This window comes from Mesoplodon densirostris, chromosome 6 (genome assembly GCF_025265405.1).
Source record: "Mesoplodon densirostris isolate mMesDen1 chromosome 6, mMesDen1 primary haplotype, whole genome shotgun sequence".
In the NCBI taxonomy this organism is placed as follows: domain Eukaryota; kingdom Metazoa; phylum Chordata; class Mammalia; order Artiodactyla; family Ziphiidae; genus Mesoplodon; species Mesoplodon densirostris.
Genome location: NC_082666.1, coordinates 57455658 through 57471326, shown reverse-complemented (window position 1 = coordinate 57471326; position 15669 = coordinate 57455658). Strand labels below are relative to the sequence as shown.

Here is a 15669-nt window from a genome sequence, read left to right as displayed (position 1 = left end):
ACTTTATGGTGTGTAAGTTATATCTCAATTTTTTTAATAAAAAAAAGAAAGCTAAAAACTAATTTCTTACGGGAAATCTTGACATGAGAAAAAACAAATCCATACATCAAATATGAAAGCATATCATATGAACAGACATAAATGCATCTCAACAAATTCTGATATGATGAAAAACACGTGAACATTTCAGTGGTGTTACTACTGAGGAAGGTAATCATTATTCTGGCAAAGAGTTACTGCTTCGAAGATACAGAAGTCAAGAGAATTGCCAGTGGAGAGAAAGATCTAGATCAAGAATCTGGTTTTAACACTTTCCAACTGTGTGTCCTTGGACAAGCCAGGTAATCTTTCCATGACTCAGTTTCCCTTCCTGTAGAATAGGAATAATAACCTCACAAAAGTTCTTATAAACCTACTAAACAAAGCAACATATGTAAAGGGCTCAGCAAACTGCCACGGACAAAGTAAGCACTCAGCTATTTAACTACACAGAAATAGGTTACCACCAAATACGTACCCAAAATATAAATATAAAGAAAAAATAATTAACAGGGATATCATGTGTGTAGGAAGGCCATGGAGCAGGAATGTGGCACATGAGGAGACCAGCTTGAAAAAAACAAGAAATATGAAAAATAAAATTTATCCCTATTTTCTACACATTCCAACTTTTGAGGATAGTTTCATTATAGCTTATTTAAAAGTTAATTATCTCTTAATCACAAAGAGATTTTTACTGAATTGAAGACTGGGCCTTCTATAGGTTGAAAAAGCCAGTGGAACACAATACTGTAAATCAACTATATTTCAATTAAAAAGAAAAAAAGAAAAAGAAAAAGTCAGTGGGACACTGTTCCAGGGGAAGATACTGGTCACTAAAGAGTGGCCTATCAGGAGTTCTCATATTTTGTGGTGTTTCTTCACCTGGAAGGCCAGTAAATATGCAGACTCCTAAGCCCCATCCCAGAGATTCTGATCTGGGATAGAGCCTCAGAATCTCATTTCCAACCAGCTCTTGGGTGATGCTGATGCTTCTGGTCCAAGGACCAGACTTTATGGAGCACTGGCTTGGATAACACAACATTCTAATTGCTCAGTTCCTTTAAAAAGAAAAATGTGAATTATCTCACTTTGGGGCAGGTTTCAGGAACTATGATTACCTTGGAATAAAAGGAAGAAACAGGGTGATTAAAAGTAACAGCTAGCATTTACTAAGTGCTTACTTACATATGAAGCATTATTCTAAAAATCCTGCATAGCTTTATTTAATCTAATCCTCCTAGCCACCTTATGAGGTAGATACACATATCCTATCCCCATTTTATAAATGAGGATAGTGAGCCCCACAGAGGTTGAGCAATTTGTCCAATATAATATAGTCTGCGTGTTTTGCCATATATGCACTGCTGAGATTTTTAAAATCCAGTAGAATCCATAATATCTACTTGCTGATATAATTGTATATATATGTGTCACATGTGTGTATCAGATAAAGATAAAGGAGAGATTATTCTTTGTAAGTCGCAAATTCTAGAATTATGAAAATGAGAAAAGGATCATTTCACTGAAAAGCCGTAATTTCTCTTTTCTATTGTACAAACAGATATTAATCTTCTTTTTCAAAAGGTAATCACTCTTCTCTTAAAAGAAACATTTAATGAATTTCATATAATCTGACTTCACAGAACTGAAATTATCTTTCTCTAGCCACTTCCTCTTTAATTAAGGACAACAATAGCCAAAATTCCTAGAAGACAAATTTTAACTTTTATTTTAAAATCAACTAGTGATAGAAGTGCTTATGAATCAAAACTATTTTAAACATCATTTGGTTAATGAAGGATCTTCTACTGAAAGATTAATGAGTAAAGATTACATACCTTGTTTTTAAAATAAACCTCAATTGGCAAAATGAAACCAGCATACCCAGATTCTTCTACTTTGTAAGGTGGATCTTTGCACACTGCAACATTAAAAAAAGAAAAAAAGTGAGATGAGATTAATAGGCAAAAAGACATTCTTCTTTCCTTTAAAAACAAGAAAAAAAAAATCCCATCCTACCACCTACATCATTCTCAATTTTCACAGCCCTTTGCCAAGCCCCAGCTAACTCTCTGATTTGTTCTTTACTTCTTGTTCAGAATCTACAATAATAATATCCCTATGTAAATCAAATACATAAGTTATTTATTCAAATCTTGATGGGGGATAGTCCATCACAGTCAACCATGGTCATGAATGACTGGACTTTAGTGGTTATCACCCTGCTCTAACACTTTAGGGAAACTGAGGACAGCACCTTGTGACTGAAAGCTTGAAAACAACTATAAGTTACCTAGCAAACATATTATCTATGTCTAGTCTTTGATGGACATCACTCTACCCTAAACCCCTCAGTTCTCTGAGATATCCTAATTTCCGTACCAAAAGGTGGCAGGACCACCCTCCTTCCTTAGAAAAATCCCAAACCCAGTGTCTCCCAATGTTATTGGTGTTCATTAAGACTCATTATCCCCCATTACCCCCCAAAGGAATACTTACTGAAATACTGCAATACATACAAACACTTCAAATCTATTCACACCATAAGAATACATAAGAAACAATAAGGCTTTTGTATTCTTATGAAGAAAGACTTATTTAGACAAGACTATTTAGGCAAGCTCTTGGGAAATGAGAGAGATGCCCTAAGAAGCTAAATATGATTTCACCCCACTAAAATTTCCATTAAATCAAAATCAGTTGCAAGCCAACTGAGCTATTCTAGTTAAGACTGCATTCTGGTAGTAAGTATCACAAAGAATTAAAAATGTACATGTTGAACAGCAAGGCCATATGCCACATAGCACATAACCTGGTAGCCCAAGTCCACTTCAGCAGGGCTCCAGTCTGCCTTTTAAACCCTTCCTCCTTTTGCCACCCACCAATCCTCCTATGCTTCATTCAATTGCATCAATTCCCCCAAAACATGCCCAGTATTTCCCACCTATGCTCTGCCCTCTTTCCTTCCATTGCACTTTGATGCTACTCTTAGTATCCTCTGCTAGTTCAAATCTCAATTTCTTCACAAAGCCTTTCCAGACCACAGAGTACTATTCTCTCTTCTCCTTTTACCCTCCCAAAGAACTGCCTGAATCACTGATTTGACACTTAACAGACTTCCTTATTATCATATATTCAGGAACTTCAGCTCTAATTCCCTTTCACTCCCCAAGGACAGAAACTTTTTTTAATTAATTTTTATTGGAGTATAATTGCTTTACAATGTTGTGTTAGTTTCTGCTGTACAGCAAAGTGAATCAGCTATACGTATACATATATCCCCTCTTTTTTTGGATTTCCTTCCCATTTAGGTCACCACAGAGCATTGAGCAGAGTTCCCTGGGCTATAGAGTAGGTTCTCATTAGTTATCTATTTTATACATAGTATCAATAGTGTATATATGTCAATCCCAATCTCCCAATTCATAAGGACAGAAACATTTACTCAGGAACATAAGGAGTGTCAAGGGCTCACGCACACCTGGGTGTCAATCCGGAATCCACCTCGAACTAGCCAGGCTACCTCTGGAAAGTTACTCCAGTTTTCTGAACCTCAGGTGCCTTGCCTGGACAGTGTGAGAACTAAACAAGGTGATGTATGTAAAAGACACAGGATAGGTCCTGGAACACATCAAGAAGTGACAGAAGTAAGGCAGGAAATCTAACCTGTAAGTACCCAATTGTCATGTAAACCTTTCGGATGAAAATAGAAAGGAGAAAACAAGTACAGAGCCCTGGATTTGGATTAGAAGACTCAGTTCCACAGCCCTGGACTAAGGATTCTCTAGACAGCTCTCTAGTTCTATTCCCTTTATTTTTAAATTTATTTTTAATTTTTGGCTGCGTCGGGTCTTCGTGACTGCACACGGGCTTTCTCCAGTTGCGGCGAGTGGGGGCTACTCTTCGTTGCAGTGCGCAAGCTTCTCATTGCGGTGGCTTCTCTTGCTGCAGAGCACGGGCTCTAGGTGTGCAGGCCTCAGTAGTCGTGGCATACGGGCTCAACAGTTGTGGCTCACAGGCTCCAGTAGTTGTGGCACACAGGCTTAGTTGCTCCGTGGCATGTGGGATCTTCCCGGACCAGGGCACCCTGCACCGGCAGGTGGATTCTTAACCACTGTGCCACCAGGGAAGCCCCCATTCCCTTTAAAAGAGAGAACACCATCTACACATTGTAAGCATGGCTATCAAGACTCAAGAAGATTATATATGTGGGGAAATACAAGTCTGAGGCATTTTTAATGCAGAGGATGATGATGATGTACTTGAAAATTGGTTAGACACTCTATGAATACAAATACGATTACAAAGAGGTATACTGAAGACAGGATTTTAACACTTGGCAGTCTCCTGTAGCCCACCTTAGGAAAATTTCCCCAAACTGACATCAGAAGAAGTAAATGATGATGAATGAGGCATCTCACCTGACCTTACAAGTTTCTCTAATAAAAAATGAAAAAGCAAAAGGACTCAGAGTGGCTTCAGCCCTGCATCCATTGACCACCTGCCAACCTATCATGAATATTCAAATACCCTGAACACTGAGCAGGGTGCCACTAAATGCATGAGCACCCCACCCTAGCTAGAAAGATAGCATTACATCCATGACATTTCCAGGCTGCAGAGCCCCTTTTCAGAACAGCAGTTTCAGTGTCCAGGTTGCTTGGGATTAATCATGCCAATGCCATTCGAAGGAAGTTTATTCTGTGGGCTGCTGTACATGCCAGAGAAGTTGTAGCTGTTCCTCTATACACCCTTTTGTACAGTTCATTTTCTCTATTCTGCATGCAAAATGCTCCTATTATAGAAAACAGCTGTTAGTGAGCACATCTTATAGTTGAAGGTCTTAAATTTTTTCCCCACCCTTTAAAGGAAATGATCTGTTATGTATTACTACTCCAAAGAAGTCTAGTTTTATAAGAAACTGTTTACCAACTCATACCTCAATTATTTTTAAATGCAGTATTTTCACAAATAACAACGTCTGTTGAGCACCCTGAGTTCTCAATTAGAAGCAAACAATAGAAACATTTTATTCACAATAAACACGACAGAAAAGCAGTAGCAATGCAAATACAAACTTACAGTTCTAATCTGAAAAAAGGTCAAATTAGGAGAAGTAGTTTATTTATTCGACTGTTTTATAATCAGAATCATTAACATGAGTTTCTAACCTTAAGGATCTATTAAGATCTATGTAATAAAAGGCCAAATGTCATAAGTTACTGAAGGGATACCCATCTATAGGAAGCCATCACATTTTTTAGGTGACAATAAAATGGGAGGATTCATATTCATTCTTTAAACTATGCACATTAATTCAGTAGAAATCACTGGGAACTCTTATTCCTGTCAAAATCCAGCCAAAATTCTGAGATGTTGGCTCTCTCAGAACGTCTCTCTGTTCCTCTTCCAAGCTTCTCTTGTTGCACTTATCAGGCAGCCTGATAACGTTACCACCTCTCAGACTCCTCACTAGACTGAGCGACTTGAGGTCAGCAACCCCACCATTATTATCTGAGCACCGAATTGAATTTCTTAAAGATTTCTTAAAGATTCATGCCACTCTTGAGTTTGTGGTTAGCAGATGCAAACTAGTATATATAGGATGGATAAACAACAAGGTCCTACTGTATAGCACAGGGAACTATGTTCAGTATCCTGTGATAAACCATAATGGAAAAGAATATAAAAAACAATGTATGTATATGTATAACTGAATCACTTTGCTGTACAACAGAAATTAACACAACACTGTGAATCAACTATACTTCAATTTAAAAAAAAAAGGATTCATGCCACTCTTCACTGATCTACCATTGCTAAAGAAGTTGCTTTCTACAAGCAGCAATGATTTGACATTAGCCAGTCAAATTCTTCTCCAAACTCCCTACAAGCAAAATAATCTTTTAAAAATTGGTAGAGGTGATAGAAAGTGTTGCCACAGAGAAGTAGTCTCTTGAAAGCTGAGTATCTAATGTGGGACTGGTTCTAATTCTATAGTGCCAAATTTTAAGAAATTGAGTTAACAAATTGGGCCAGAAGATCTCCAACATCATTTTGAAACTAACACTATAGAGCCATAAATAACATTTCCCTTTTCCTCTCCTTCTGCACATTACTACTCATGTACTCCAAGGCTCTAACTAGAAGACATTTTCAAAACTCCATGCAGATCTACCCACAAACAACACCCAGAATTTAGGCCTGAGAGGAACAGACCAAAGTTTTCATAAATAATGAGTAGTTGGGCTTTTTTTCCCCCGCTAAAATAGCTTTTCAAAATAATAGGCACGGGACTTCCCTGGTGGCGCAGAGGTTGAGAGTCCGCCTGCAGACGCAGGGGACACGAGTTCGTGCCCCGGTCCGGGAAGATCCCACATGCCGCGGAGCGGCTTGGCCCGTGAGCCATGGCCACTGAGCCTGCGCGTCCGGAGTCTGTGCTCCGCAACGGGAGAGGCCACAACAGTGAGAGGCCCGCGTACCGCAAAAAATAAAAAATAAAAAAAAATAATAATAGGCACAATATAAACCCATATACATAGTATTTAGAATGATGTTAACTATATACATTGACCATTAATCTATTTAATTTTTAAGTTGAGTGGAAAATGTACAAAAAGAAGAAAAACACATGAAAAGGAAAAAAAGCCATGATTTGGTTAGCCTGGAATACGTCAAATCCTTACTTATTACCTGAGATTTTTAATATTAATCCTCTAGGAGAAAAAGGCTTGAAAAATAGCTATGCTTGATACAAAGAAATAAATGCTCCTTACATGAATAAACAAATTTGTGCTTATATAATGTTGTATATACAATAAGTAAACTTAATTTATTAAAATATCTAATTTTTAGCACCAAAAACAAAAAACAAGAAAAAGAAAGAAAAGAACAAACTCCTCCAGATCCACAAGACCATCATGTAATAAGCTTTAGAAAATATCATTAGGCAACAGTTTTTTCCCAAATCTTTAGGAAAATAGCTGGCAGATTCCTCTCCAGAGCCTCTCTCCAGTCTATTTGCTTAGACACTAGACTTTACACACATCTGAATACTTTTGATAAGGACATGGCCCAGTTGCCCATTGATAATTATTGCTTTTACTTTATTTACAGTGCAGAGCCCTCCCACACGAAACTCTCTATATATACAGACTGGTTATTACCATGGCTCTGTGCCCAATGTCCCTTCTAGCTTCAGCATTTTGGACTCCTTCTCTTCCTGCTTCAGTTCCACCACATCAGAGCCCCTAAGAAAAGTGAAGCAGGGTACTACATGGCCGTCTTGCTGCCCCTGTTCTGTGCGTCTGGAAGTCCAAAGACTAACATCTAGCAGTCTGGGCATCACCCTGCCACCGAACATGGCCCAGCCTTTACACTCCTGACATCTTGAAAAGAACAAAAATCAACAGTTGGATTTTATTTTTGTTTTTATAAGCTCACACATGCATGCACACACACCACACACACACACACACATCACACACATACACAGAGATTCTGCCATTGCTTCTATTCAGCCCATTTCAAAACAGGTATTTCCAAATAACAAAAAATGCTTTCCCCCTTTGTGTCACTTCCTCATTTCCCTGGAAAAGGATTAAAGATAACATCGCGCAATTTTTGAATTGTATTGTTGAGTTGTTTTCACCTTGTTGACTTTTTTAAAAATTCAAATTCAGTTGTGAAAATCTAATTGTTTCCTATGCAATAAAGAACTGTGGCCACACAAGATAACTGTCTAAATAACTTTCATAAAGTTACAAAGAAACAAACTAGATATAGTTAGCTAACTAGGCATATGTAAAACACACGTCTACCTCCTCAGGATTCACCATTTAAGGACCAACTCAAACAGACCTCCTCGGGAGAGCCTTCTGTCAATACTCCAAAACAAAAATGGCACTGTCCCTCTTCTGGGTTCAACCTTTTTTCTCACTGATCCTATTAGCAAATCCTAATATATATGCTACTATCAAGCCCCACCCTCACCCTAGATTAAATCTGTGCTTTCCAAGGGCTAAGGTTGTATTTCAGGACTCTTTTCATCTCTGAACACAGCCCACCCTTTATGAAATTGAGTAGAATCAATGAAACGTAATTTTAGTATGACCTCAAAGGAAGAGATGGAGCAAGCCTGGCAGCTGACAAGAAATGCCTGGGTGGCAAACAGAAAGTATGAGCAAAAGGCATTAGGAAAGTAACAGCATAGTGGAACAATCAGTATAAGAAGAAACACTGAAAATGATGAATAAAAAAACAGATAATATGGATAAAGTTTATACTTCTTTTTTTTTTTTTTTTTTTTTTTTGCTGTACGCGGGCCTCTCACTGCTGTGGCCTCTCCCGTTGCGGAGCACAGGCTCCGGACACACAGGCTCCGCGGCCATGGCTCGCGGGCCCAGCCGCTCCGCGGCACGTGGGATCCTCCGGGATAGGGGCACGAACCCGTGTCCCCTGCATCGGCAGGCGGACTCCCAACCACTGCGCCACCAGGGAAGCCCCTAAAGTTTATACTTCTATAGAGAACTCGTACCATACACTCAGAAACTCACATCGAAACTCAGGGAGGGTAAAAATGTAAAACATATAAAAGAGGAATCATTAATTTTGAATGTTACACTAAACTCCTAGATTTGGAATAAGAGTTCAAGACTCCAAATTGGCTATGTTAGAAATCTTAATGATGATACATAAAAATGACTTCATTGGTTAGTAATTTGGAATCTTTATATATAGACTCAGAATATCCATGGCTCTCTCTCCAGGCAGTGGGGAAAAAAAGAGAGGATTTTTTTTTTTTACATGTATGCACGTTTTCAGTTTTAGAAGGAGTTGCGTCACTAGCTCATCTAGCTGAGGTTAAGTCAATACATTTCATCTGGAGAAAATATAACCATGATATTAAAATAAGACCACCTTCATAATCATTTCTTCAAGGAACACATACAAATAAGTCAACAAAATACAGGGAGTGCCCAAAACTATATAACATTACAAACTGTCAGGAAATATTAAATATAAGTCTTCAAGCTTACATCTTTCACTAAAATTCATAGCACTACCACCAACCTGTCCCAAGTTCCCTCAGTGTAACTCAGTATACAGCATTGCTTCAAATGATTGGCCTAGTGGAAATACATACCAGGCTAATCTGATAAGAAAGAGTAAAATTGTATCTTCAGAGAAAGTTCAACTTAGAGACAGACCTAATTTTTTTATTGAAAATTATTAAATTGAAAAATCTTAATATTTCTATCTTAAGGAGACCACCACTTTTTTTTTTTTTTTTTTTTTTGCGGTACGCGGGCCTCTCACTGTTGTGGCCTCTCCCGTCGCGGAGCACAGGCTCCGGACGCGCAGGCTCAGTGGCCACGGCTCACGGGCCCAGCCGCTCCGCGGCATGTGGGATCTTCCCGGACCGGGGCACGAACCCATGTCCCCTGCATCGTCAGGCGGACTCTCAACCACTGCGCCATCAGGAAAGCCCGAGACCACCACTTTTACAGTTAAACCTTGGGCAAAATATTTTTCAGAATACCATATTTCATTAGGTCCATCTGGAAAAGCAACGTTAGCTACATGGAAAATGGTCTTCTAGGGAAATAGCTAAGATCCTTCCAATATTTGGCAGGAGCATCTTCATTTCAGTGTGTACTACTACATCAAAAAAATTGGTCATCAGGGGCCTCCCTGGTGGCGCAAGTGGTTGAGAGTCCGCCTGCTGATGCAGGGGATACGGGTTCGTGCCCCAGTCTGGGAGGATCCCATATGCCGCGGAGCGGCTGGGCCCGTGAGCCATGGTCGCTGAGCCTGCGCGTCCGGAGCCTGCGCGTCCGGAGCCTGTGCTCCGCAACGGGGGAGGCCACAACAGTGAGAGGCCCGCATACCGAAAAAAAAAAAAAAAAAATTGGTCATCAGAACTGTTGGTGGGAATGTAAACTGGTGCAGCCACTGTGGAAAACAGTATGCAGGTTCCTCAAAAAACTAAAAATAGAACTACCATATGATCCAGCAATTCCAACCCTAGGTATACATCCAAAGAAAACAAAACCACTAATTGGAAAAGATACATGCACACCAATGTTCACAGCCGCATTATTTACAATAGCCAAGATATGGAAGCAGCCTGAGTGTCCATCAACAGATGAATGGATAAAGAAGATGTGGCATATATATATACTGGAATACTACTCAGCCATAAAAAAGAATGAAACTTTGCTATTTGCAGCAACATGGATGGACCTGGAGGGTATTATGCTTGCTGAAATAAGTCAGACAGAGAAAGACAAATACTGTATGTTATCACCTATATGTGGAATCTAAAATAGAAAACGAATGAATATAACAAAACAGAAACAGACTCACAGATACAGAGAACAAACCTGTGGTTACCAGTGGGGAGAGAAAAGGGGGAAGGGGCTTGATAAGGGTATGGGATTAAGAGGTACAAACTGCTATGTATAAAATAAATGTATGCATAGAAGCTATAAGGAGATATTGTATAGCACAGGGAATATAGCCAATATTTTGTAATAACTTTAAATGGAGTATAATCTATAAAAGTTCTGAATCACTATGTTGTACATCTGAAACTAATACTGCTTTTCATTACTTAATCAAATATATAAAGAGCCATTGAAGAATCTCACTTCCTAAAATAATCCCCTCATGATTTCCGGAATAGCAGAAGTCAACAACCCTTGGGATAGTCCTCTGGCATCAAAGTTTTACCCAGTTTTATCCCAGGTTTTACACTTGGGCCTGCTATCACTAAGACTGATACTGCTTTTTGTTTAGAGGAAAAAAGGGAATATAATGTCTTCATTTATAAAATGATCCTATCTTCTCAATAATATTACCCTAATTAATTCAATTCAACAGGCACTATATAATCATAGGGCTACAAAGATAAGGTGGAATCTTGCTCTCAAGCAGATGACAGTCTAGCCAAAGACACTGTCCTCTAAGTGCAGGTTCTATTCTAGGGACATGAGATAGAGCGATAAACACAGCTGACATGGCCCCTGCACTTATTAACCTTATGTCCACTGTTAGGAGGCAGGGAGGGTGAGGAGGAGAGAAGAAAGAATACGCGTACAAGAAAATATCGAGAAACTATTAAGTGCTACAATGAAAATACAGCAGGCTGACATGAGGGAAATGGGAGAGTTCCTCTTTACTTTTTAGATGAATACACCCTCCCTGAGAAGGTGACATTTAAGCTGAGACCTCAAAATAAAAAAGGAGCAGGGTATGTGTTGGCCAGGCAGGAAAAAAGTGCTATTTATGTTGCTTACAGAGACAGATGTGTAAACAACCGAAAGAAAGCCTGCCTTTATACCTGCCTCCAGGGCTGCTTAGCCCCTTACCCGGATTTTCCTCTCTAGCTGAGGTGAAGGCTACTTCCTCCTTCCCGAACATTTTCTCCCATCCTGAATTCACCATTTAACACTCACATAGGTTTGGCTCTTATGACCTCACAATCTCATTTCTCAAATCTTAAATTCTCCCAATGCTACAAACTCCCAAGAAAACACTTTGCATCTACTTACAAAATCTTCGTTATGATTCTTCATCATGAAGGTTTTTTAGGTAGATATAATTCTTGGGAATTGTATAACCTAATCTTAAGTAAGAGATTTTTTTTTAAGTATGTCCCTTGAAATAGAGTTCCTAAACACAGTACAGAAGGAAGCATCTGGACTAAGGAACGTCAACCCCCAAAAAGAAGTGGATTTTAAGTGCAATTTGAGAAAAAGAAAGATCACAATTGTAAAGCTACCTACTCAAGGGGAGGGAAACAGTGTTGCAAGGGAAAAAACTACATGGGTCAAGGAGGAAAGGAAGAATACAAAAGTGATAACACTCAAAATATTAGAATACAGAGGTTACGATTTCCTCAAACACTTCATATTAAAGGGATATTTTTCAGCTTAATTTTCTTCTTTTAATAAGTGCACAATGTGTAAGAGCCACTTTTAAATGTGGTACACCCACCTCTTCTTGCATAGCATGCAATTTTTAATACTCGCCCTTTAAGTATTCAATGCAGAGGATTACGAATTGGTGTTACACACAGAGAGCTATCAACTGCATTAGGGTGACAGAAGTGGCAATGTGTTACAAAATAAGTAAATATAATCAATTAAAGTTTAGACTCATTTTCTATTGAATTTGAAAAAAAATACAATAGCCTAAAAGATCACCTCAAACTAACTTCACAGAAACATCAAAAGATAATCATGCAAAAAAAGGTCAATGATCCAATTTTTCCCTTCTCAATTTTTGCTTTATTCCCTCTTCAGTAGGGGGGGAAAAATGCTTCCAGGGAAGGGATCAAAACTGTTCTAACTTTAGAGAAAGAGCTAAAAATAAGATTCCTTTTCAACATCGTGTGGACTCTACTTCGTTTTTTCTGTTTGGCATTTTGGCACAGAGATAGCCTATCCTAAGTATCCTAATTGATTTAAGCTCCATTAGATATTCCAAATGAAGACAGAATGAGGGTGATACTGATATGATGGCAACTGTTTAGACATTGTGCATACAAGAACGTGGTTCCTGTTCAGTCTGACAATCTTTCAATCTTCCCAAATAAACCAAGGAAAATTCTGTCTCTCCACTCTCCTAAAGCAAGGGTTTTCAGACTGTGTTCCAGAAAACCCTACACCCCAGCAGTGTGTATTGCTTTTACAAAAGCAATAGGGTGCTTGCCCCAAACAATGAAAATGTAAATAGCCTAAGGACCAATCCTGAGTTTTAGATACAGGATTAGGGTCCCTTCAGATTATGTGAAAAAAAAAGTAAGCCACTGCTAAAATAAAGTCTGACACCACTGCTCAAAAGTACATTATAAAAATTTAACTATATCATTAAAGTAAATCTACTTTCACAGAGTATGATTTTTTGCTTGCACCTGCTGAACACAGAAGTGATCTACTGTTTTCTGTCTGTCCTGACTATAAAAGTGAGCTACACTGATTTCTCACTGAGATTTGCAGTTCTGGTATGTCTGTTTGTTTGTTTGTTTGTTTTTTGCCGTATGCAGGCCTCTCACTGTTGTGGCCCCTCCCGCTGCAGAGCACAGGCTCTGGACGCGCAGGCTCAGCGGCCATGGCTCGTGGGCCCAGCCGCTCCGCGGCATGTGGGATCTTCCCGGACCGGGGCACAAACCCGTGTCCCCTGCATCGGCAGGCGGACTCTCAACCACTGCGCCATCAGGGAAGCCCTCTGGTATGTCTTTGAGCTAAACAGAGACAGGGAGCAAGAGGAGAAAACCAGCTGCTACTCTTCTTATGGGGTCAAATGTTACAAAATACCCTCCGATTATCAAATGCAGTGCTAATTGCATGGTACCTCTCATGGCCTCTGAATTCCAGGAATTATTTAATAGGGGGAAATAGTACAAATATAAAAGAAAGAGAAATCAGAACAAACACAAAAACCATTAATAGTCAATATTATAGGTGGGAACTCACAAACTGAAAAGCTTAGGGAACAAACCAGGGAGAAGCAAAGAGGGAGTCAGTCATTGGGTTTCATTGTTGTGTGGTTAAAGAAAGCAGGTCTGGGGAGTTCCCTGGCGGTCCAGTGGTTAGGACTCTGCTCTTTCACTGCTGTGGCCCAGGTTTGATCCCTGGTCGGGTAACTAAGATCCTGCGAGGTGCAGCCAAAAGAAAAAAAAGAAAGCAGGTATGATATTGTCAAAAGGAGGAAGAAATTTTTAATGAGTAGTAATGATTCTAAGAAAAGATTATAGTCCAAGCAGGAGTATGAGAGAAACATTCCACTGAATGGGTAACTGAAGTAGGTACTTCTTCGTGGTTCTTTTCAATCTCGAGATACAATACCAAGGAAACAAGTTTTCTAAGAGGAAGGTAAAGAAACAGGACATTGGTAAAGAATTTAGGAGCCAAGGGCTAGCTAGCAGCTTTAATCTTATTTGGGAATAACAGAGAATCACTTACTCTTTTAAGAATAGAAATGAAGGTATCCAAATAATGCCCAAGGCACACTGACTATTGCTCCAAATAAGCCAAGGAAAAGGGGAAGTGCAGAAATTAAGACTGAATATGAAGAAAGAGGAGGAAAAAGAGGCTGCAAGTTAAGATGATCCCAGAAATTACTACTGTATCCCAAGTATAAGTGTGAGAATTCTCAAGTACATGGAATTCTCAGGTTTACCGTGGGAAGTGTAAAAATGTTTGCTAACTTAAAGCAAAGCCCCTTGAAAACTTCAGTTTAGTGGTAGGCGTCATTTTCTGACAGGAAATTATGTGTAATGTGGAAGCAGAAGAGCTTAGAGGTCGAGAGCCAGGGGTTTTGAGAACCTCTTGGTTCAAATCCCACCTTGGACACTGGCATAATACATCCTATTCTCTCGGTTATAAAATGGAGCTAATGCTATTACCTATATCATACCATTCATTAAGCTTTAAGAGGTCATCCACCACGCTAAAGGCATAAATGAGATAATCCCTATAAAGCTTGAGAACACTTTCTGGAAACTAGAAATCATCTACTAATCTAACAGTAGTCAAACACAAACCATAAACATTAGAGAACTTCTTTTGAACTTTCCCCCAAATCTGTCCAAAGAACAGATTTAAATTTACATACTTACCCTCAGTTTAATTAAGCATTCTTCTATCTGGTTTTATTTTTGGCCTTAGGGATTCTTGACAGGGATATATGAAAAAGTAAAATATTCTTCACTTTGGAATTCTTTTGGCTCAACCCACCACTAAAAGTACTAGCCGGTGGTTCACAAAGTCAGCCCACCTTCAAACTCATGAAGCCCAAACTAGCGCATATTATGAAAAAGCTGTAAATAAAGTTTCCAAGGTTATGTATTATAAAGCAGTAACTGAAATACTGCAATAAAACAAACCAACAGAAAATAGAAATGCAATCTGAATTTGAGTCCTGTGGGGTAGTAACAGATAAATTAGCAAGGAATCAAGAGACGTGGTCCTGGCTCCATTTCTACCACAAATTTGCCATCTGACCTTTGGAGAGTCCCTTTCACCACTCACCCCAGAGGCAGCTTCTAGATCTACAATTCTGTTATTCCAAAGACAAGTCATACGTGCCACTTCTAACTTGAAGGCAAATGCATTTTGTTTTTTAGGATCTTCATTTAAGCATAAAACAACTATCAGCTAAAATACCACATCTGCTATAACACAGTCAGGAAATTGGGACAAAACAAAATAACAGAAACAAAACAAAGATTCAGAATCACACTTGAATTTTTAAAAATGTTTCACGGTAAGTGCTTTTTAGAAGAGAATTTAATTTTTATTAGGCCAGTAAATAAATAAATACTGAATTTCTTTAATAGAGGCTGCCCACACACACAAAAAAAATTCTATAAATTAGATTTTCATTTTCTTGTTTCCATTCTGATTATGAAGTCAGATTAAATCTACTGAGTGAGACCCTGTTTTACCTGTATAAATCAAACTAGAAATTTGATTCCTCGGGAAATTGATATAATTTAGTGATAGTACCATATCAGCTCAAGTATTAAGGAATGAAACATCAGAACATACTGGCAGCATTTATGAGAAACACCATGCTTTTAAAAAGCTAAAGTAAAAAATTAAACCAACTGTTTGCACA

The 15669-nt window shown here is 38.8% G+C and overlaps 1 protein-coding gene across 2 annotated transcripts in view; it reads right to left on the bottom strand.

Moving 5' to 3' along the window:
- Nucleotides 1–15669, bottom strand: part of MLLT3 (MLLT3 super elongation complex subunit) — a 255412-nt gene that overhangs the window by 108622 nt on the left and 131121 nt on the right. For both annotated transcript variants that reach the window (XM_060100859.1, XM_060100860.1), the window contains exon 3: nt 1881–1963. In XM_060100859.1, coding sequence (XP_059956842.1) covers nt 1881–1963 — 83 coding nt within the window. The remainder of the gene's footprint in view (nt 1–1880; nt 1964–15669) is intronic.